The sequence below is a fragment of the Egretta garzetta genome, unplaced genomic scaffold, assembly GCF_000687185.1.
Source record: "Egretta garzetta isolate BGI_Z169 unplaced genomic scaffold, ASM68718v1 scaffold96, whole genome shotgun sequence".
NCBI classification, from domain to species: Eukaryota; Metazoa; Chordata; class Aves; order Pelecaniformes; family Ardeidae; genus Egretta; species Egretta garzetta.
Window position 1 is genome coordinate 2,369,838 of NW_009259965.1, and position 20,996 is coordinate 2,390,833.

Below are 20,996 nucleotides of genomic sequence, written 5' to 3' on the forward strand. Positions count from 1 at the left end.
CCCACGACCACAAGCGTGGATTCAACTGCTTGCAGGCTGCAAGGGGCACTGAATCAGAGAATTAATCTGGCTGAGAAATAATGCAGCCAGAAAGAAATAGGACTTTTGTAATACATTTATCAAACAATTGAGCTAGGAGGGTCTTACTGAGGTGTAAGGAATCCAGAAAGAAGAAAGTTAAGGTTATTAAACCTGGCCCTAACTGCTAGCAGAAATATGTACACCTTTAGATGCAGTTAGGTATGTTCCCTGAGGACTCCAACTTTGGCAGGCTTCTCCAGAGAGGCTAGCTCTGAAAGAAGTTTTTGCTTCCATTGTCCTTCATGGTCCATATAGCTTTAGTAAATGACATTTTCTTAATTTTCAATTTTTTTCCTTTTGAAACTTTTAGGTGGTGAAAAACCTTTAGGGCGTATTCTTTTGCCATTATTTTTGAGAGATTTTCCTTCATAAGGAGGCAAAAGCTGAACTGACAGGGACTCATAAGAATTACAGGCTTAATACTGCCTCACTTTAGAGTCTATCCCTTATTCAGTGTGACAGAAGTAATCAATCACTAGTACACAACTAATTAGTGTCTGCTTATACAATAATATCTTAATTGGTGGTTTGGCTTTAACCGATTCTTTTAAAGCATTGTTTAGGTGTCTTGGTAATTGTTCAATGCTTGGTAAAGTGTTGGTTTTATATGTAAGGGAATACAGTAATTTTTTTCACTAGGCTGCAAACACGAGTTTGTCTAGAAAGCTGGATGAAGCACAAGAGCAGCTGTCTGAATCAGAATCTGCTCGGCTGCAGAAGGAAGAGGAAGTGACGACTCTGAGAGAGCTCTTGGAAAGGTGGGAGTTTGGGTTCTTTACACAAGCCATTAATTGTAAGCCAAGCAAGAGGCGAACAACCAAAGCATATTGAAAATTGCTGTGGTTTATGAAGTAGCATATGCCACGGAGTTTATATAGGGCAAATAGTGCATGGGCACTGATGGGGAATATTAGGTTGACACTTCAGATGAGAAATATGTAAATTACACAGCACACATGAATGCAAGGTTTAGGTTTTATTGTATTGTATTGTATTGTTAATTTAGCTGATGATATAAATTCATTGTTGTGGTTTAACCTGGCAGGCAGCTGAACACCACACAGCCGTTCGCTCACTCCCCCCCTCTCCAGTGGGATGGGAGAGAGAATTGGGGAAAAAAGTAAAACCTGTGTGTTGAGATAAAGACCATTTAATAAAACAGCAGAGGAAAAGAATAACAACAACAATAATCATAATAATGATAAAAGAATATACAAAACAAGTGATGCACAATGCAATTGCTCACCACCCACTGACCGATGCCCAACCCGTCCCTGAGCAGCGATCACTGCCCCCTCGACCATCTCCCCCCAGCTTATATACTGAGCATAACATCATATGGTCTGGAATACCCCTTTGGCCAGTTGGGGTCAGCTGTCCTGGCTGTGCCCCCCGCCAGCTTCTTGCACAGCTGACAGAGCATGGGAAGCTGAAAAGTCCTTGACCAGTGTAAGCCCTGCTTAGCAACAACTAAACCTTCATTGAGTTGTCAACATTCTTCTCATGCTAAATCCAAAACACAGCACTGTGCCAGCTATGAGGAACAAAATCAACTCTATCCCAGGCAAAACCAGACAATTGTATGTCTTCTTTTGTGAAACTGCAAGACATTTTATAACCTCCTTTTACCTTATTCATTAGTCACAAAATTAAAAGACCAATATTGGCTCTTTTTCTTTCATCTTTCATAAGGAATGGAAAATTTGTGCTTTTTGACAGTTTGTTTTTTCTCTCATCTCCATGAAGTTTCAGGGAATCAGTAAGAATTATTTGAATGGGACCACATCCTGCATGTCTGTGTCAGGTTTCTTACCAGTTTAAAGTATGTCATGCAGATGTGTTTCCAAGGTCTGTGATGTGGGCCTATCTGGTGCAGATTATCTGGCAGTCCAAAATAGATCTTCATGAGGCATGGGCTTGCAGAGAGTCTAATGGCTTAACCAAAACCTATGTATTTTTACATGTTTGTGCCGATATCATCACTCTCTGTGGGAAGATTGATAATTCTTGATCTGTGCTGAAGGTTGTCGGTACAAAATGTAACTTATCAAAATATTTGAATTCAGCTGAGTTTGCTGAGTGAGTTCAGACCAGCTCAGTGCCTCATGTTGTGTTGCTGTAGCATTTTTGATCCATTGCTAGGACTTGCAGTATCGTCAAGTCAAGACTGTTATATTCTTGGAAGCTTTCTGGGGACACTTCTTTCCACTGACTGTGCAGTGAACTGAGTTGTCTTAACCTTTAGTTTTTGAATTGCCCCTGTGTTAGAAGAATATAGTGAGAAACTGGTTTTGCTTTCCTTTTGTGAACATGAAGGCTATGGAGGAGTATGAGTTAAACAGCCCTTTTGTGTGCAACCTGCAAATGCTGGACAACCTGCAGCTGTAGGACTTTCCTGGTTTAGCTCAGTTTGCAGCTGCTGATGATCTTAGCTTCCAAGGACACTGATTTTATTTCCAGGGTGATAGCCATCATAAGCTTCACTATAAGCAAGGCATCCAAGAAATTCCTGATTGCTGACTGTGTTTACCAGATAATGGATCTGTGTGCACTTTCAGTGATGCAGAAAACTGGAGAGATTCTGGCTAGCTATAAAAAACATTCACACTGAAACTACCTGTTTATCAGGGTGGAGGACCCCTTTCTTCCATGAGGAAGACTTGAATGCACATGATCTAAAAACAATTCTTAATTGCCTTTGTATTTGATCAGGATCCAAAAAGAAGCTGATGAAGCAAAAGAGAAGGTCCTGGATTACAGTGAGAAGCTCAGCAAGGTGGCAGCAGACAAAGATAGCAGCGACCAGAAGTTATTTGCTGAACTGGATGATCTGACGAGAACAAAGCAGTTCCTTGAAGAACGTTTGATAGAACTTATCAGGTTGGCATCAAAATAAACAGAAGGCAGAAATTAACATCCTGTCTAGGCTGTTAAGGGATACTGCCTGGGTGGTTCAGTCTTGTATTCCTGAACTGAAGATACAGGTAATGGCCAAGTTCATCAGCAGTTGAAGTTTTGCATTTCCATAATGCAGTCAAAAATGCAACACCCAGTATTATCTCTTCCTTAATTTGCTGTCTGTTTTGCAAAAATGTGTAGTTCTCTGCATGGCATGTGTTTTTCTCCCAGCCTTCCCAAAAGTTTTGGTAAGTTTCTTGATCTATATTTCTGAAAGCTCCTCACAAGTTACAGCAAAGCAATTTTTATTGTGAAGCTTTCACTAACATTCAAATTGAGTTTGGTTAACAGTTAAGCAGGACTGATAACTTCAATGTATTTTTCTTTAATTTAACTGTGTCTCTGCAGAGATAAAGATGCTTTGTGGCAAAAGTCAGATGCTCTGGAGTTCCAGCAGAAGCTTAGTGCAGAGCAAAGGTGGCAGGGGGACACAGAGGTTAATCATTGTCTGGACTGCCAGAGAGAGTTCTCATGGATGGTGCGCCGACACCACTGCAGGTCAGTTTGTTGAACTCTGTTACACTGTTCAAAAGCAAAATTCAGTATGATCATTTAAATGGATGAAACACTTCTTAATGGTTGTTGTGATTTAACCCCAGCCGGCAACTAAGCACCACACAACCACTTGCTCACCCTCACCCTACTGGTGGGATGGGAGAGAGAACTGGAAGGGCAAAAGTAAGAAAGCTGGTGGATTCAGATAAGAACAGTTTAATAATTGGAATAAATAAATAATAATAATAATGTAGTGAAAAGGAAAACAACAACAAACAAAGAAAGGGAAGCAAAATCCAGGAAAAACAAGTGATGCAAGACCCCACTGTCTGACAACCGACACCCAGCCCGTCCCTGAGCAGTGATCACTCCTCCAGCCAGCTCCCCCCAGTTCACATAGTGAGCGTGATGTCATATGGTCTGGAATAGCCCTCTGGCCAGTTGGGGTCAGCTGTCCTGGCTGTGCCCCCTCCCAGCTTCTTGTGCACCTGGCAGAGCATGGGAAGCTGAAAACATCCTTGACCAGTGCAAGCACTACTCAGCAACAACTAAACCATCAGTGTGCTATCAACATTCTTCTCATGCTAAATCCAAAACGTAGCACTATGCCAGCTACTAGGAAAAAAATTAACTCTATCCCAGCTAGTTCATTGGTTGAAATCATTCATACAGAACATTGTAAAGGCTGAAAGAACACATGAGCTCACAAGGGGCTGAGAAACATTAATGGAAAGGTCCCTTGACATGTATTAAGGCAAATATCTGAATGCAACTCTGACTTGGGGAGTCTGTCAGTTTTTCATTTCTGGCAACAAAGATAATCATACCCTACATAGTGTGTTTCTTTGAAGGACTGTGTTTTTAATATATTTATTATACACTGCTCTGTGCATGTTGTAAGCAATATTCACTGAGATGGTTTTGCTCCTGTGGTAGAAGTATTCCAGAACAAATCCAAGATGCTGTGCAATTATAAATTTGGTTATTTACACAAGGTATGTTCAGAGATAATTACAAATTGCAGAGTAATCTTTTTTGAAAAAGTTAATCTATTTCCTCTACAGTTAGCCTGCCTGGAGTTATCAATTACCCGATCTAGATTTATTCAAATATATTTAAGTGGATACATTTCAGGGTCTTGTGGTATGTCTGTTTTGGCTCTTTACTGTTCTTTATCCTCATGACCTGATTCATCATGCAAGGTATGTAGTACTGGGACTGTTTCAACTGCATATGAATGTTGGGAGCATTCGATGGGGATTAATGAATAGTGAAGTCATTTCCAATAACAACTTCCAAATTACTAATTTCTACTAAAATCTGTGAAACCTGCTTGTTTTTTCACCTACTGATAGTTTAAGTGATTATGAAAAACAAAACCACTAAAAATTCACAGTAACAGTCATCCCTGCTGAGTGCTTTTCCTTATGAAAATCTTAACACATTCATTAAAAAGTAGTTGACAGGTTTTATAGTGAAAGACTGCAGAGCAGAGAGGGCAGAAGGGATGAATGTTCATGCATGTGTCCAATATCGTTTCTTCTTCTGTGCCTGAAGGGGAGAGGGGTGATTACTAAGTAGAGATGCGTGGACATGTTCTTACGGTCCTTACAATCAAATAGAGTTTTGCTCTAACTGAGTATGAGATTTGGCCCATGGCATATTATTAAGTACATTTCCTTTGTGTGTATTTAATATATATATATTATTTATTTGTATTGCATATTTTGGGTATTTAGTTGTTTTATGTCTTTATATTTAAACATCTATTTAATTTTTTTAGTATTTTTATGTTTTTTTCTGTTTTCCCTATTTATTAAGGCAGAAAAGTATGAATGTGAATTTCTGTCCTGTGTTTGTCAAGAAAACTTGCTTCACCTCAGAAAGTAGCACAGTCTGTAGTATGAGTTCTGCCATGGATGTAGCATTTGGGCTTTTGCAGAGAACAAGACCGTTATGACAAAGCCCCAAACTCTGTGAACTAGATACGTTCCACCTGTATGTGGTACTATTCTAACACCTTTGGTTTTGAATCATTTCTAGAATGTGCGGTCGCATTTTCTGCTACTACTGCTGCAACAACTACATGGTGACAAAGCCTGGTGGAAAAAAAGAACGTTGCTGCAGAGCTTGCTTTAATAAGCCCAGAGTCATTGTGGACAGTACAGATGACTCTGGATCCAGTGCCAACCAGGAAGGATCACCAGCTTCATTGGAATCACCTGTGTCACCATCCGAGAGGGCTTTTGGTTAGTGCATGGTTTGCATGGTGTGCAGAAATAAGTAGGGTTCTTAAACGTTCTCCAAGGAACCGCGTGGTCACCTCCTGCTCCAAGGACCAGCATGTTCATGGAGTGTTTTCAGCGTGGGACTGTTCCCATCTTTGAATTTGATTAGTATTGACAGAAATTTGTATGTATATTAAGTGAGTGTCAGTCAGCCTGAGATTTTCGGTTGGTTCTAGTAGTTACCTAATGCTTCTGTAAAGGTAGATGAATGGCCCAGTCTTCCCCCTTAAGGGTTTTCCTTGTTTGTTTACCAGACAACTAGCTAATATTTTTTATGTTTCTTTTCATGTCCTTTTATGGCACAGTTACAAGTGAAGCCTCTAAACCACCAGATGATGCAACATTTGATATAATTACTGATGAGGAGCTGTGCCAAGTACAGGAATCAGACTCACTCCACAATGAAAGTCAAATGGAGGGAGAGTCTCTGGATCAAAGCGTGGCAGACCTGTGAGTAAATAGTGCTTCATAGGGAGGGGACTCTCCTGGGTTTTGTTTGGAGTGTTGGGGTTTTTTTTCATTCAGTGGGGATAGCATAAAGCGAAGACACTTCTGTTCCCAGCCACATGTTCATTAGACCAACATAAAATAATTTCGGCCTATTTCCACAGTCAGCATCAAATCTAGTAAATACAAACAGCTCCATCCTCTCACTGGAGTAGTCCCAGTTCTGTGCTGTCACTATTAAAATCAGCTTGCAGCCCACACTGGATCACTGGTCATTCACACTTAGAATAGGAGATAAACGATACTCTCTGTCAGACTCACTGTTACTTAATAACAAGAGAACAAGGGGGTGGGGAAAAGATAAGGAAAGATTTGTTCTTTTCATGACAGGCTTCACTGAACTGAATGTGAAATAACTGGTGTATGTCTGTAGGATTCCTTACTACTTTAAAGACAACAGCTTACAGAAAAGAAAAAGAACAGGGATTGAGTAGCTAAATCTGGCACTTATTTGTTCTTTTTTTCTTAAGAAAATGAGAGTGAATGCACATCTCAGTCATTTTTTTACATCTATTTCTACATAAATTAGCAATGAAAAGGATCTAAGGCCATCTCAATATCCAAGTACTTGGTTTGCAAACTATATTGTAGTATTACAATTTAATGCATATCCATGTTTATACAAAATATTGATTTATTATTGTTCAAATATTTTCAAATGCTTTCCAAGAATTATGTTATGTAAAATATATTATCTTTCAAAAACTTTTATATATTTGAGAAGAAAAAAAAGGAGCAGTTTCACCTAAATACTGTACTTGTTTTGCTTCTGAGCAAAAAAATAAGTGTGATAATCTAAATGCTAAACTGAAAATAGCCACAGAGTAACCAGCCTGCTGCTGAGAAAGCAGACCTAGACTCTTTTGCCCTTAGCAGACCCATTTCCAGCTTAAACCACAGTGACTTGCAATTTAGGTGGCAGGCAGTCTGTACAGACTTGTTTATTTGGAAAAAAAAACTTTTTAAAATTCTACATTTTTGTTTGTTGGTAAATAAGCTCTATGTATTCTGCCTATTTCATATACTGTTGACACTGACAGTATATTTGTGTTTATCATGCAGTGGGCAGACATGAAAGAACTGAGCTTCACAAGGCTCTTGTGAAGTTAGTATTGCCTTTGTTTTGCAAAACAAAACCTATTATTGCAGTGGGGGAATGTTGTTTGTTTGATTTAAGAAGAAAAAAAGTGTAATGTACTTTGAATTCGTGGTATCTGCAGAGAGGATATCACAGGTGAGTTAGGTCTGGTGAGTACAACCGGGAGAAAAGAAATATATGTGTGTCACCATTTTTTTCCATTTGGGATTGGGCTAGATTGCTCTTGTCCCACAAAGTATTCAGGCTGGAAGGAAGGATTGCCGCTAATGCTGGAATACTATTCTTGAAGGGCGCCCATGCAAAATCCTACTTGCACCATGTGAACTTTTAAAGGCTGTCCATCTTCCCTTGTTCACAGATTATAGACAGGAAAGCCAGGAAATAGTGTTTTATCCTCTGCTGCTCTTGATTCAGTAGCATTACCAGCCGGGGGGACATTCCTACTGTGGTCATACTTGGAGCCTGAGTCATACTTTGCAGAGAATGCAGGCCACACCTGCCCTTCCCCATGACACTTGTAATGTTTGAAAGGTCTCACTAGCCTGAACACTGGAGGAGAATGAAGGAGAACGGCCTTCTTATACTGTGGATGACTTGAACACCTCGTGTTGATTGTGTGGTTTTGTGTTATGGGAGAGATGCAGAAACTGATATATGAGTCAGATGGTGATATGGCACCTGTGGTACATGCTGAAGAAGAAAAGCAGAGAACAGTGTTGATTATAACAGCACAGAAGGTTTCTCACTTGTTTCTGTGGTGAGGAGTATATGTGTACTCAAAGCGTAAGCATAGCTTAGCACACGAGCAGACAATGCAGCATTTGATACCATGGGTGTTTGAGGTTAAACATGCCAGAACCGCTGTACTGAAAGTGAGCAAAGGTTCTGCTAAGCCTCTCTTCTGTCTTTGACGGCAGCCCATTGCAGATGTACTGATAATTTGACAATTTTTCAGTGTGTTTTCTCCCACCTTCCAAGGATTTGCAGTTCAGAGCTAGTGGTTTCACTGCTGCAGATTTCTTGGTGATACTGGACTGTTGGACCACCTTGACTTCATATAAACCTTCATATAGATATTTTTTCTTTTTTTTTCTTTTTTTTTTGAAAGTGTCCAGCTAGACGTGGCCTGATTGCTATGTGGAGACTTCAGGCAGTCTTAAAGTATAAATAATAATCCACTGGCATCCCAATAAGGTTTTCGTCGCATGACATTGAATATATGGGGTAGAATTTGCTTTGATATTGTACCTGGGGAAGACACAAAGGATCCAAGATTGTGCTTGCTAGATACATGTGTGAGGAATGCATACAAATAATTAAGTTTTCAGGCCAGACTTCTTTATTGAGATTCTGCTGAAAATAGTCCAGGCTATTCAGTTTTTGCCAGAGATTTGAACTTATTGGTGCAGCTCTAAAAGGGGGGAAAGCAAGCAGCCAAGAGATGGAAGAGAAGGGAGGCTGGGTGGTCCAAATAGAGAGAAGCTCTGTGATAGACATGCTCTTTTGACATAGTCTTTTACAGCCTTATTCTGGCTGAATGTCTGGCAGAGATTGTCACACTGACTTTACCTTATTCTGGGTGCGAGCCCTTGCTGGACTGGAAATGCAACTTGGTGCTCAAAGCCTGGTACGGAAATAAAGAGTTTATTCACACCTTGGTACTGCTTTTAGTAGAAAGGACATCTCACCCTGTCTGCACTGTGGTTGCTTTGGTTTGGATTCTTTTTTTCTTAATGACTCATAACACTCTTTACTGACCTAATTACAACTCACATGGCTGGGCAGGGTGCCAGCGTAGCCAAAAGGGGGAACTGCGTGTGGTCTGAAGCATTCGCTGCCCTGTGCAGAACCAGCCGGGGAGAGGAGTGGGGACAGGACCACCTCTCACCACCCTTTGCTGGCAAAGCCTGCCTTGCAGCTCTGTGTTGGGATAGCAGCTTTACTTGCCATACAAACATGAAAGCACAGCATGTTCCTTCCTAGTTTGGTTTTTAAGGATATCGCACCATTTTACTATGGGAGAAATGAGAGATTGTGTAGTAAAGAAAGGATTGCCTAAGCAGCTGCTTTCTAAGGGGAAAAAGGTGACGTCAACACAATGGTGCCAATAAGGGCCAGGTACCACTGAGCTGCAGTGATTTGGTAGGAGGGACTGTGTGTTAATGGGGAGAAAAGGAACATCCAGAGTGAGCACGGTTATTGCAAGAATGGTTTGAAACAGGTTAAAACTGGTATTTCAAAGCTGTAATTGCAAAGGACTTTCAGCCTTTGGGCCAGACCCAACCCTGCCTTCATCATAGGCAGCCCACAGCTCCATAAAGCCCTCCCTCTGCTCCTCTCCAACATCCCTTCTTTCTTTTCCCTGTTCCAGTCTCCACCCCTGTTCTGCTACTCGCTGCAAGAGTTTTTGCATACTTTCTGCCCCAGTCTGCACTACCCCCCTGCGCACCTTTTTGCCTCCCACTGGGAAGTGAAAAGGCCAGAGGTGGAAAGGAGGGTCTGCAGGAACAAGGAAGGAGAACAACTAAGGAATTCACAGTTTCATGGCAAGGGAACCAGGGTGCCAAGGGGATGTCAGGAAAAACAGACTGGAAAGATGTCATGGTGCAAAGAACGTGTGGGAATTAGGGTGTGAGAGTTTGCATCTAAGGAAACACTGCTCAGTGTTAAAGCCCACATGTGGTATGCTATCCCTTGTGTTGACAGGTGGTCTAATCATCTGGCAACAAGAGCTCTGTTATCAGAAGATACAAAGATATGTATGGGAGATTCAGACCATGAACCTGATATTAGATGGAAGGCAGATGAAAATGCTTCTTTATTACAGGTATTTTAGATGAATGCTAAAGGAGCATGCGTGGAGACCTTCTCACAAGTGGAAAAATAAAAAAAAAAAACGCAAAAAACCCCAACCACACATGATACCCAGCATGAAGATTTAAATGTATATGTTTTTAATCCAGGAATTCTCATTAAATGAATGAACTGAACTAAAATCTGTAATATCTTTGAAACAAAACCCATAAATGTTTTTGTTAACAAACACGTTTCATGGAAAACCAACAGACCAAAGGTTTGGTGAATGTCTCCAGTCCTTTGAGTCACGAAGTCCAAGTTAGCTTTATGTCATGAATAACAGTTTTATCTCATTGTTTCTTATAAGTTTTGAAGACCTCCTGCACAGTTAACTCAGTTACCAGCTTTGTCTTAGGAACAGCTCTGACCAGGAAAAGCAGGAAATGCTGAATTATAATGATTAAGATAGGTTAGCCTAAAGCCAGTCACAATCTCTTTACTAATAAGATTGTATTTCCTCTTCTATGCAGGCTACCTATCTCAATATTTACAAAAAAAAAAAAAAAAAAGCTGTAAATAGTTGCCAGTTTTTCTAGGTAGTTTTATAGTGGGTACATGCTTGTTGCATCTGCATTATTTGAGGCAGTAAAAGTTTTAGAGCCTTCCTCTTCAGTGGTTTGCCACTGTTTAGCCGTAACTTGCCGTTTGATGCATCTTGAGTTTTTAATAATTTTCTGTAAGTTCCTCCTGAATTTTGCCCCCATGAAGAAGTACAGAACAGGGTTAAGGCAGCCATGGAAATAAGCAAGAGCTTCTGTTACGATGATTGCATATTCAAAGCTGCTGTTCAAGTTAAAGGTCCAATCTATGATCTTGATCAGTCTCAAGAAAGTATAGGGTGACTGAGTAAGAATAAATATGGCAACTACAGAAAATATTTTTTTTAGAGATTTGTTCTTTTGAAAACTCTTGGCGTGCAGTAAGGTTCTAATAATTAGCGAATAGCAGATGATCATGGCTAGTGTGGGAATAAAATAGCCAAGGGTCACTTGAATCACTTCAAGAACCAGTTCTGTGTGGTGGTTTGGGTATTCTTCCTGACATATTACCTTATCAATATTAAACACCTCACTAAAAATAAACTGCGGTGCAGCAAATGCTAATGAGATCACCCAGATCAAAACACAGATTAATTTGCCCCATGTCATTCGTTTGGTTTGACACATACGTGCTTTGGTGGCAAAAGTAATAGCAATAAGCCGGTCAAAGGTGATAGATGTCAGAGTTAACATTGAAGTGTACAAGTTCAGAGTATAAAAGCCCCGTATAATGCGACACGCCATGGTGCCAAAAGTCCACTCCTGAGCAGCAGAATGTGCCCAGAATGGCAGTGTCCAAAGGAAGACCCAGTCAGCTATAGCCAAGTTCAGCAAAAATATATCTGTCAGCGTCTTCAGTTTTTCATAGAAAACTAGTATGACAAAGACCAGCGCGTTTCCTGCTAGCCCAAGGATGAAAACAACCGAGTACATACAGGGCAGGAAGACTCTTGTAAATGTGTGAAAATTCTCGCTTCCATTTTCACTGGGGTCATTAATGGAGAAGTTATAATAAAAGTTAGCAGCATCTGTAGTTGCCATGTTACCTTCTTTTTAAAGGCAGCCTGTAAGGAGACACATTGAGATATTTTACTCAGCAAATAATTAAATCCTAATACAGCCAGGAGACAGACAGAATCCTAAGTGCTAACAGATAAGAGCTGTAGTAAAACATCAGTGACAGACAAAAGCAAATACATTTGCTGAAGAGGGTTGTTTTGGCAGTCAAGACCCAAACACAACAGCTGGTGGATTTAAACACATCATCTGTTACCAGATTTATACTGATGGCCTCTCGAAAGATAAACAAGACAATTACAGAGGCTTCTGAAAATGGAATATGGGTTAAGCTTTCAAATGCATCAGTGGTTTAGTGATTCGATCAAGGGATTCTGGAGGAACCCATGAGAGAAACAGAATTTATTTTGCCAAATTCGGCCTTTAGGCTCAGGTTGCAGGCTGTAAGCTCAGAGTCATTTGGTTCGGGTTGGACCTGTCTCGAAAAGTAGGGTTTGAGTCTCAGTGAGTGAGTCCCTTAGAGCTTGTGGTTCAGCTTTAGCTCATTGTTTGGATGTTAGTCACATCATCAGATGGCAGCACTTCTTCCTCTCCCCTTCTCAAGTGAGTTACTGGAAACATAGAGGATTTTCATTAATGTCTCTTCCCCATTTGATTTTAGTTGATCTGTTTCAAATGTTTGTATTACTGTCAGAGGAGCAACCACTTCTCTGTCTGTGAGACAGAGAAGAATGTCCCCTCCATTGCACCCCCTCTCCAGAGCTGATGCAGTATCACAGTGTCAGCTCTCCAAGGCAAGGGGCCATTTTCTGTCAGGGCTGTTGCCAGCACATAAGAGTAACAGCAACAACCAGATTTGCAAGCTGTTTACCTTGTAAAGTCTTCTGTGAGACAAGTTGATGGGGTTTTCAAAGATTCAGCCTAAGGTTAAATGTCCTCTCTCTTGAGGTACAAAGAGCATGTTTCTGTGGAACTAGTCCTACTACAAGATATTACTCAGCGTAAGATTAGCAGAATTCACCTCTGAATCATTTAGATTGGCAGAAAGGCCTCGTCCATGTGAGTTGTAACATGCAGCAGATTGAACATTACCCAAAACAGTTTCTATAAGGCCAAGAAGCAGAGCCAGTGCAGTCTGTTAGTCACCAAAGCACTGTAAAACTGCATGCGCCTTTGAAAATTTACTGGATCTTTATAAAGTACTTTACTTTTCAATTCAGATGGAGGCCAAGCACGGGATGAAGATAACCTGCAAAAGTAAGTTAGTCCCAACATCATCAAGGCAATGTATACTGAAACAAATGGAAGCACTGTGTTTTATTTTACGTACTCTTTGCAACAGCAGTCAGATGGTGTTTCTTGGCTCTTTCTTGTAAAGGGAAGGTGTTTTCCTCTAAGCTGAAACAAAGTAATTACCAGGCACTCAGTTTTCTAATTTGACAACATAACATTATGTTATAGCTTACTAAAGTAGTACAGATCTTTCTGGTGTCCAAGCTGACTAGAAATTAGCCTTTATGAATGACTCTTTTAAAAGAAGCATTTTTAATACCTGCTTTTAATCCGTAATAGGGATTATATATAATAATATATAATAGGGATTTTTTCCATAATAAGATAGAACTTTCGCTCTCTGGACAGACCAAAATATTTAAAATTGTAACTAACTTTTCTCCTATTACATTAATGTTCTTCACAGGAATTTTCTAATTCAGGCAGTAATACCCTAATTTGCTTTTGGTGAAAGCAGATGGGAGTTTTACTATGGATTTAGTATGGAAGCCAGACTAGGATAATTTTTGAACTCCAGCTGTGGACAATTTTCTTGTATACAAATAGCAGGCACTGGCTTCTGACATTCTTGTCTACCCCACATGCTGACACGAGCAGATCTGCATATCAATAGAGAACAGAATGCTGCAGAAGAGATCATTCTAAATTAAAGATGTTTTTTCACATCAAGCACTTTACATTTCTCAGTTAGCTGGGCTCCTAAACCTTTCAACTGATGCTCTAGAAGTTTATTGTCATGTTACATTCTTGTGGTCTTAAAGGCCTTAAGTTTTATTTCTTTTCCTTCTTTCTTCTGTCTGAATATAGCCATTTAAGTTCCTTCTTGGTTTGACAGCAGGAAGAATAAGGCTCAAATGCCTGACTGATTACTAACCTCTCTGGGAAAAAAAAAAAAAAAAAAAGAAAGAAAAAATCCTACGTGCATAAAAGTAGGTTAACCTTGCAGAACTGTACACACATTTTGAGGCAAAGTCAGGTGTGTTAATTTCTAGCCCAAGTCTGTCTTTTTTTCTTTTTTTTTTTTTTTATGCTGGAGAGCAGTAAGGGGCTGAGAAAGAGCTGCTAAAGCCAAAAACCTTTTTAATCTCAACTGTTGTGTTCCAGAGAAGCTGAAGTTACAGCTCAGAGTTGTTCAAGAAGGCTCTTTTAAAGGTTGATCCTGTATTATGAGGCTGAACAGTTTCTGGAACAGCTGACCATCTCTACCAAATATTTTCAATCTTTGCTACTAAAAACGTGCTGCAAGTGTGTATAAAATGGTACGGAAGTTATGAACATAGTGGGAGATCCTTATCTTCTGCAGACCAGCCCCTCAACTCCACTAAAACAGAGACCAGTAAGCTTTTTTCTCCACCCCACCCCCCCCGTGATGGTAACTTTTAAGAGGAAGAAAGTCCAGCATTTTCCTTTAAAAGGGTTTTCATTTATTCATGATGCATTGTTATTATGTTATCTGATATTTTTCTAGCCAGAAGGTCTTAAAGCATCTTGCTTGTTACTCACACACCTAAGTTAGAATCCACATTGTATGCTGTCCCAAACTTCAGAGTTGTTATGCCTTGTCAGACTAGCCATGCATGGAGTTACTCCAGTTTTTCTCAAAGGAAAGAACAGTAGTAATCTTTCTACCTGAAGTGAGATAGTGGGAAAGCATTGTATTAGGTAGATGGGGAGGGAGGAGGAAGAGAATTCCCTGTTCAGGACAATAGCAAGCAGGATGGCTTTATTTACAGCAAAATGTTGTTACACTCTGTATGGACTGAGTCTAGGTTCTAAAAAGATTTAAAGTTTAATAGAAGCTTCAATTGGATAGGAACAAAACTACAAGTAGAAAAGGGAGGAGAGCAATGCAGCGTCCAGTGTGTTAATACAGGATTTGCTGTTAAAATTAACTCTTGAATTAATGAAATGAAAATGTAAGCAAGTAATGGAGAGTTAGAAAAAGCTATTATGGGTTGCCCCAGCATAGATAGTTCTCCTCCTGTCACCAGGAGAAGGCTGCTTATAATTTCTACCACTCTGGGAACTGGGCATCACAGGAGCTGGTAGTCAGTATTACAGGGGTTTTCACCCATTTGGTCTCCATGGTCTCATATCTGTTGTGCTGACCAGCTATCCTGCTTTAGTATCTGCACCTGAAAAGCAGGGTGTAAAAAGCAGTAATAATTGTCTTGCTAGTTGTGTATTTCTGTTGGCTCAGGGTTCCAAGCAGAAAATCCAATATAGATCACTCTTTTTAAAAATAAATCTAAATTAAAAGTAATTTTAGCATATAATAATAAACAGCATAATTTGTCATGACAATAAATACAGGCTATAAACAGAAAAAGGTAAATAATGCTTGTCAGCATCATGTGATGTGCCTTGCTTAGAAATGAACCAATTTCATTACAAAAGGGTTTTGAGACTGTAGTCAGAAAAGGTGAAATTATCTCATACGTGTACTTGTTGGAAGACATGAGAGGTTTTCAAGCACATACTAGTTGGAAAAAACATTCTAGAGCATAAATGGAAAGGAGGTGATTAACATACACCCTCTGAGTTCCAGATATAAAAAAAAATTGTCTAAAGACCTTTTTTAAAAACTAGCAAGTATAAACCAAAGAGCTACTGCAATAACAAGTCATCAGGAAAGATTTAATAACAGAATGAGAATGCAAAATCAGTATCTTCAACAGCCTGAATAAAACCCCGCCCTTTCTCTTAAATTTTGCATATCAGGATGGAGGATATGTATGATACTAACAAAATCTTTCAAGTTTGAATATATATAAATGTTAAAGCTTCTTTTTTTTTTAACTGTCTACCTATTCACTTGAAATCAAGAAAACAGTCACTTACTAGACGATGTCACATCTTGGGGGAACACAGTCGTCTTGTCTTTCAAAGGAAATGCGAAAGCAGCAGTTTGCTTTATTTATCAGTGCTGAAGCCTGTGCCACAGCCTCAGAGTTTTTGTAGTTCAACAAGGCCAAAGCCTTGAAGTTACTCTTTTGTTTTGATTCTTGAGTAGATACTACTGCAGATACGATAATATCAACAAGCTGTGCTCTCAAGATCCAGTTCAAATTCACTTACAGCTGGCCATTTGTCTGAAATACCGAGAATCAAATTGATTTTTCAAAAATTCTTTGCAGAATTAAAACTTAATCTGCATTTACCACTTACCTTTTTTAACCACTCATGAATATTTTGTGACAATTCCTTCGAGTTTTCCTATTTTTTCTGGGGCAAAAATATTCTAGTGACAATTTTCTCTCAGATTTTTTGCCCATCTGAGATGTGCTAGAGATGACTAGGAAGGTACTGTGTTGGTGACCATCCCCAAGTGAGCTTTTTACCTTTAAGGCAATCTCAGCCCTAGTTAGTGCATGTGCTAAATTTTTTTTCAGAGTCAATGAAAGAAGCTGGTGGGCTGCTATACATTCACAAGGGAGCCGGAGGGGGCCTACCCTTTTGCAAGGGTGACTGTTTTCACTTGCAGCAAAGGCAGGGGTGGGAATCATGACTTACAGCCTCTGGGTACAAGATCTGGGAGAGAAATAGTTGTGAGGAGGCTCCTGTGAGGGCGAGGGAAGTGGAGGTGCCTGGGTGACGCTGCTCGATGAAGCGATACTCTGCTGTTGTTTGTTCCTACTGTAGTTAGGGCCATCTTCTATGCACTCCTTGTAAATGAACTACATGTCTGACCATCACCACAGCTCAGCATGAGCTGTGGCTTTCATTTAACCTTTCCTGTGGTATACCTTCATAGGAGGAGCCCAGTACCTGCACATCCCATAAAGCAATGCACTGCAGTGTACATAACATTTCAGGTGGTTTTCTAGATGTGTTTCCTAGCTGTGTTTATCAGCTGTCCTTACTTCCCTAGTGAGCCTCGCTGCTCTCGATAGCCTTTGAATAGCCTTTGATAGCCTCCTGAACTCATGTTCAGGAGCAGCAATTAGTGTAGAAAAGTAGTAGCCTTGCTTATGGACAGATTCTGTGAGAGAGGAAGGCAGTATTCAGACAAACTAGCCCATGCGGTTAGACCTCTGCAGCAGCCTGTGGTACAGTAGCTGGAGTGCTTCTGGGACTCTGTCCTGGAGAGCAATATGCTTATACCTCTGAGTACTTGAATTTGGTACCTGCAAATATATTAAAAAACCCGACCGAATTTGACTTAACCCTACAGCATCATTTACTGAAAGAAGACTACTTGCACAAGAAATTGCAAGGCCCTGCTCTTTAAAATTGAGTCCTCCCTTGTGCTTCATTGCACATGGTAGCAATTCCTCTGTCTCTGAGAAGCAAACCTGCAGCAAGGTGCTAAATTTTCACAAACTGTTCCTGTCAAACAGGGGCCCCTCACTACAGGAAAGACAACAGGAGGTTGTGCGTAGTGAGGTGGGTGTTGGTCTCTTCTCCCAGATAATGGGTGATAGGTCGAGGGGAAATGGCCTCAAGTTGCACCAGGGCAGGTTTAGGTTGGATATTAGGAAAAAATTTTTCACCAGAAGTGTTGTTAAGCATTGGAAGGGGCTGCCTAGGGAAGTGGTCAAGTCCCCATCCCTGGAGATATTTAGAAGAAGGGTAGATGTGGTGCTTAGGGACATGGTTTAGTGGTGGGATGGCAGGGTTAGGTTGACAGTTGGACTTGATGATCTTGAAGGTCTTTTCCAACCTAAACAATTCTATGATTCTATAAGCAATAGGTTGCAACAGCCATCTGCTTTTAGCAGTTGTTTTCAGATGCAGAATAGGGTATGAGGATGATAAAGTGGTGGCTAAGCTATGTGGTAGCATATGTACCCTAAACCAGTGTGAATGTCTGCCTTGAGAAAAGATAAAGTTCCCACTGTGTTGCAGAGGGCCAGCAATCAGCCCTTTCTGCCAATGAGGCCCATTTAAATTTCTTAAAACCAGAAAGTGTGGAGTCATTTTTGAAATGTCTTAATCATGCATTTTGGAGAGCTCTGCCAGCCTAGTTCACAGTGACCTCATTGCAACTGCTGCTTCCTCAATCACCAGAGATGCTCCTTTCTCAGACTGTATGGGCAGGGATGGCCTTCCCATGGAGACCAGTACCCTCCCGACATACATTTGCCCTTATCCATACATGAGGAATCCTGGGATCACTTCTCTACCAAAGAAGATTGCAGTGTCAGAAGTATTCAACCCTTTATTGTGCAGTCAGGGTCAAAAGAAATTCAGGGATACTTTATTTCAGCTTTCTAGCCTAACTCTAATTTGTCCTGTTTCCTCCTTTGTTTCATAAACTGTGTTTCTATAAAATATTTTTTGATAGCCTGCTGGAAGAAGCCCTCTCCAGCATAGGAATGGTGAGGGCTGCTGCAGTGTGTATCTGCATAGATGTAGCTCTGTAAGACTGGATGGCCTGCCTTGGTTTGCCTGCAGGAGACATGCTATAGCATGACTGAATTATCACTGTAACCTAGGAAATATGGTAAAAATAAAGGTGGGCTGTGCGAGTTTATCAGGGGGAGAGGGCTGAGAGACTAGCTGTCATTCCTGGAGGGGTCAGTCTGAAGAATGTTTAATTGTATAGGTGTGAAGCCCCCTGTGTGCAGGAACTGCACCGACTGTGGGGAACCTGCAGGCTCTGGGATGGAGCAGCATCTGCAGAGGTACAGGCTGGGCACTGAGGGCTGGGCAGCAGCTCTGCTGAAAGGGCCTGGGGCTCCTGATGAATAGTGGTGTAAACCCAAGCCAGAAACTGCCTCTGCTATACCTCTCCTATAATTCTGCCTCAGTTTCCCTGTAACAGCCTCTAAAGAACTGTGCAAGGAGAAAATTCAAAGGTATCTAAGAAAAAAACAGCTCGGTTTTGGGAGCAAATACCTCACATCTGAAAAAAGCTAGGGTTATCCACATTGCTGCCTGTGACCTTGGTGACCTACAGACTGTGCAGTATTTAGGATCTTTGGGGCAGCAGCGGGCCAGTATTTCTAGCATTGATTCCAATAGGCATCTGTTTGCTGCCTCCTGCTGGGGAGTGGACCTGAAAGCACCCTGGTAATCCCAAATTGCTTATTTTGAAACCTGTTATCTGAACCTCTTGCAAATGCACCTTTTGACTGACGACTGAAAGCTGTCTTCATCTCAGACCCTTTGCCAAACCTCTTCCATATCACAATACTTTAAAAATGTCAAAAGATTTTGCATGTTGTCCCGTAGAGCACAGAAACATCTCTTTCTCATGATTGTTGCCCTAGCTTGCTTTCTCTGTATGCGCCAGTTGCCTCTGGTCTTACAGATAAAGTATAACCAATTTTAAGGCAGGCAGTCCTTATGTTTTTTATGGGTTTTTTTCATACAGGATGTGGCATAGTTAAGTCATACATTTTGTTTTGAGAAATGGCTTGGATTTCCTATGTGCTAATAGGCAGGTCACCCACAGCCCATAGTGGTGGATCTTCATGTCCATCCTTTTTTTTTTTCATCAGATGTCTGCATGAAGCTTTCCCACCCCTACATATGTCGAGGTTTGCCAATGACGATCCCCTTCCCACACATACACAGTCCTTCATGCAAGATACTGTCTTGCACCCTACTAAAAATTCAGTGAGCTCTGTATCTGCCATGCTCCATCCCAAATCATGGGATCTTGTTGCCCATGCTAAGGGCTGTGTGTGCCTCCTTTCTTCTGATCCTTCCCCATCCTCTTTCTTTTTTTCTTTCTCTTTGTTGGGCTGGAGAGGAAGACTGACAACTATGTTAGGGTGCTTGGGATGGGTCTGACCTGCTAGGTAACAGCAGGCCCAGGGAATCATTGGTGCTCTTCAGCATAACACTTTTGGTTGTTTCTTGGAATTAGAGATATTTGCAGAGGCTCTTGGTGGGCTAAGCAGCTGTTCGGAGCTCCATACAGCCTCCACTCTCTGTTTCAGGTTTCTGGCTTTCACACAATTCGGTAAGGTTCTGGCCCTGGACGACTGAAATTCTCTCCAGAAATCATGGCACTGCTGACAGGCAGATGGCTTATGGGATTTCACTGCTCAGCCACATGAAGCTGACACCTCAGACACGTAGCTACAGCTGCCAGAGCTCAGGTGTTTATGAAAACAGAAAATTGTTGAGGGCAGAGTTGAACCAGCTTTCTTCAGGTTTTAATTCTGAAAGGGACTTCTTATTTCTAACTCCCAAAGCCATTCATCATGTTGGTCACAGTATTTTTAGTATGATTTGGAAGAAATGCTTTCCATATATAAGAGCAGGCATGCTGGACAAGACCATCCAGCTGAGGGACAGTGACCAACAGCAGATGCCTGAGGAAGAGTCTAAGAACAGGGTAAGCATGAAGTAATACTTCTTCAAAATGTTCCACCAGCCTCCAACAATCTGCATCTCAAAGATTTGCTGAACCAGAGCTGTTCTCTTCTTGCTGTAGTGTCTTTTCCATGCTTCAGTTCTTCCTGCTTTTCAGCCCCACTTCATTTCATTTTTAAAAGAAAAAGAGGAGAAACAGTCTGGATTTTAACAGATACACCAGAGGGTGCATGTTCATAAGCTGGGGAGCTGGCAAGCTGCAGGAACATTCTTAATGCTGCCACCTAGTGTGAATAGGTCATGCAACAATAAATTCTCCTGACAGGGGGACAAGAGCTCCAGTTAAATTGTGAGACTGCGTTTCTTTTATTTTCCACGTAGGCTACCAGACCTCAGTTTAGACCGTTGGGCACAATGGGATATCATAAAGAGAAGAAGGATTTGCTTTGTGATTGTAATGCGCTTGGCTTTAAGAGACAAAGTGGGAGACTGAGCTTTCCCTTAGCCTATAGTGAGTAGGTGCAGTGAATTTATTGGTTAGAGCAGCCAAGTGGCAAGATAACCACCTAACCATGTGCTAGGCTGCTGCAGCAG

The 20,996-nt window shown here is 40.9% G+C and overlaps 2 protein-coding genes across 4 annotated transcripts in view; one reads left to right on the forward strand and one right to left on the reverse strand.

The window, feature by feature from the left end:
- FYCO1 (FYVE and coiled-coil domain autophagy adaptor 1) overlaps positions 1 to 20,996 on the forward strand; it is a 53,504-nt gene that overhangs the window by 26,546 nt on the left and 5,962 nt on the right. Inside the window, exons 14-20 of the mRNA XM_035895714.1 lie at positions 721 to 839; positions 2,794 to 2,961; positions 3,388 to 3,537; positions 5,578 to 5,783; positions 6,128 to 6,272; positions 10,135 to 10,255; positions 13,061 to 13,097. Of these exons, the coding sequence (XP_035751607.1) occupies positions 721 to 839; positions 2,794 to 2,961; positions 3,388 to 3,537; positions 5,578 to 5,783; positions 6,128 to 6,272; positions 10,135 to 10,255; positions 13,061 to 13,097 (946 nt within the window). The remainder of the gene's footprint in view (positions 1 to 720; positions 840 to 2,793; positions 2,962 to 3,387; positions 3,538 to 5,577; positions 5,784 to 6,127; positions 6,273 to 10,134; positions 10,256 to 13,060; positions 13,098 to 20,996) is intronic.
- Positions 10,256 to 17,522, reverse strand: CXCR6 (C-X-C motif chemokine receptor 6). 3 transcript variants are annotated; one of them, XM_035895725.1, is made up of 3 exons: positions 15,975 to 17,522; positions 13,171 to 13,238; positions 10,256 to 11,887 (listed from the first exon to the last, which is right to left on the reverse strand). In XM_035895725.1, the coding sequence occupies exon 3, from the start codon at positions 11,862 to 11,864 to the stop codon at positions 10,827 to 10,829; it is 1,038 nt and encodes a 345-aa protein (XP_035751618.1). In that variant the 5' UTR covers positions 11,865 to 11,887; positions 13,171 to 13,238; positions 15,975 to 17,522; the 3' UTR covers positions 10,256 to 10,826. The 3 variants fall into 3 exon arrangements, with proteins under 3 accessions (XP_035751618.1, XP_035751617.1, XP_009638487.1); XM_035895724.1 differs by having other exon boundaries at positions 10,256 to 13,238; XM_009640192.2 differs by lacking the exon at positions 15,975 to 17,522 and having other exon boundaries at positions 13,171 to 13,930.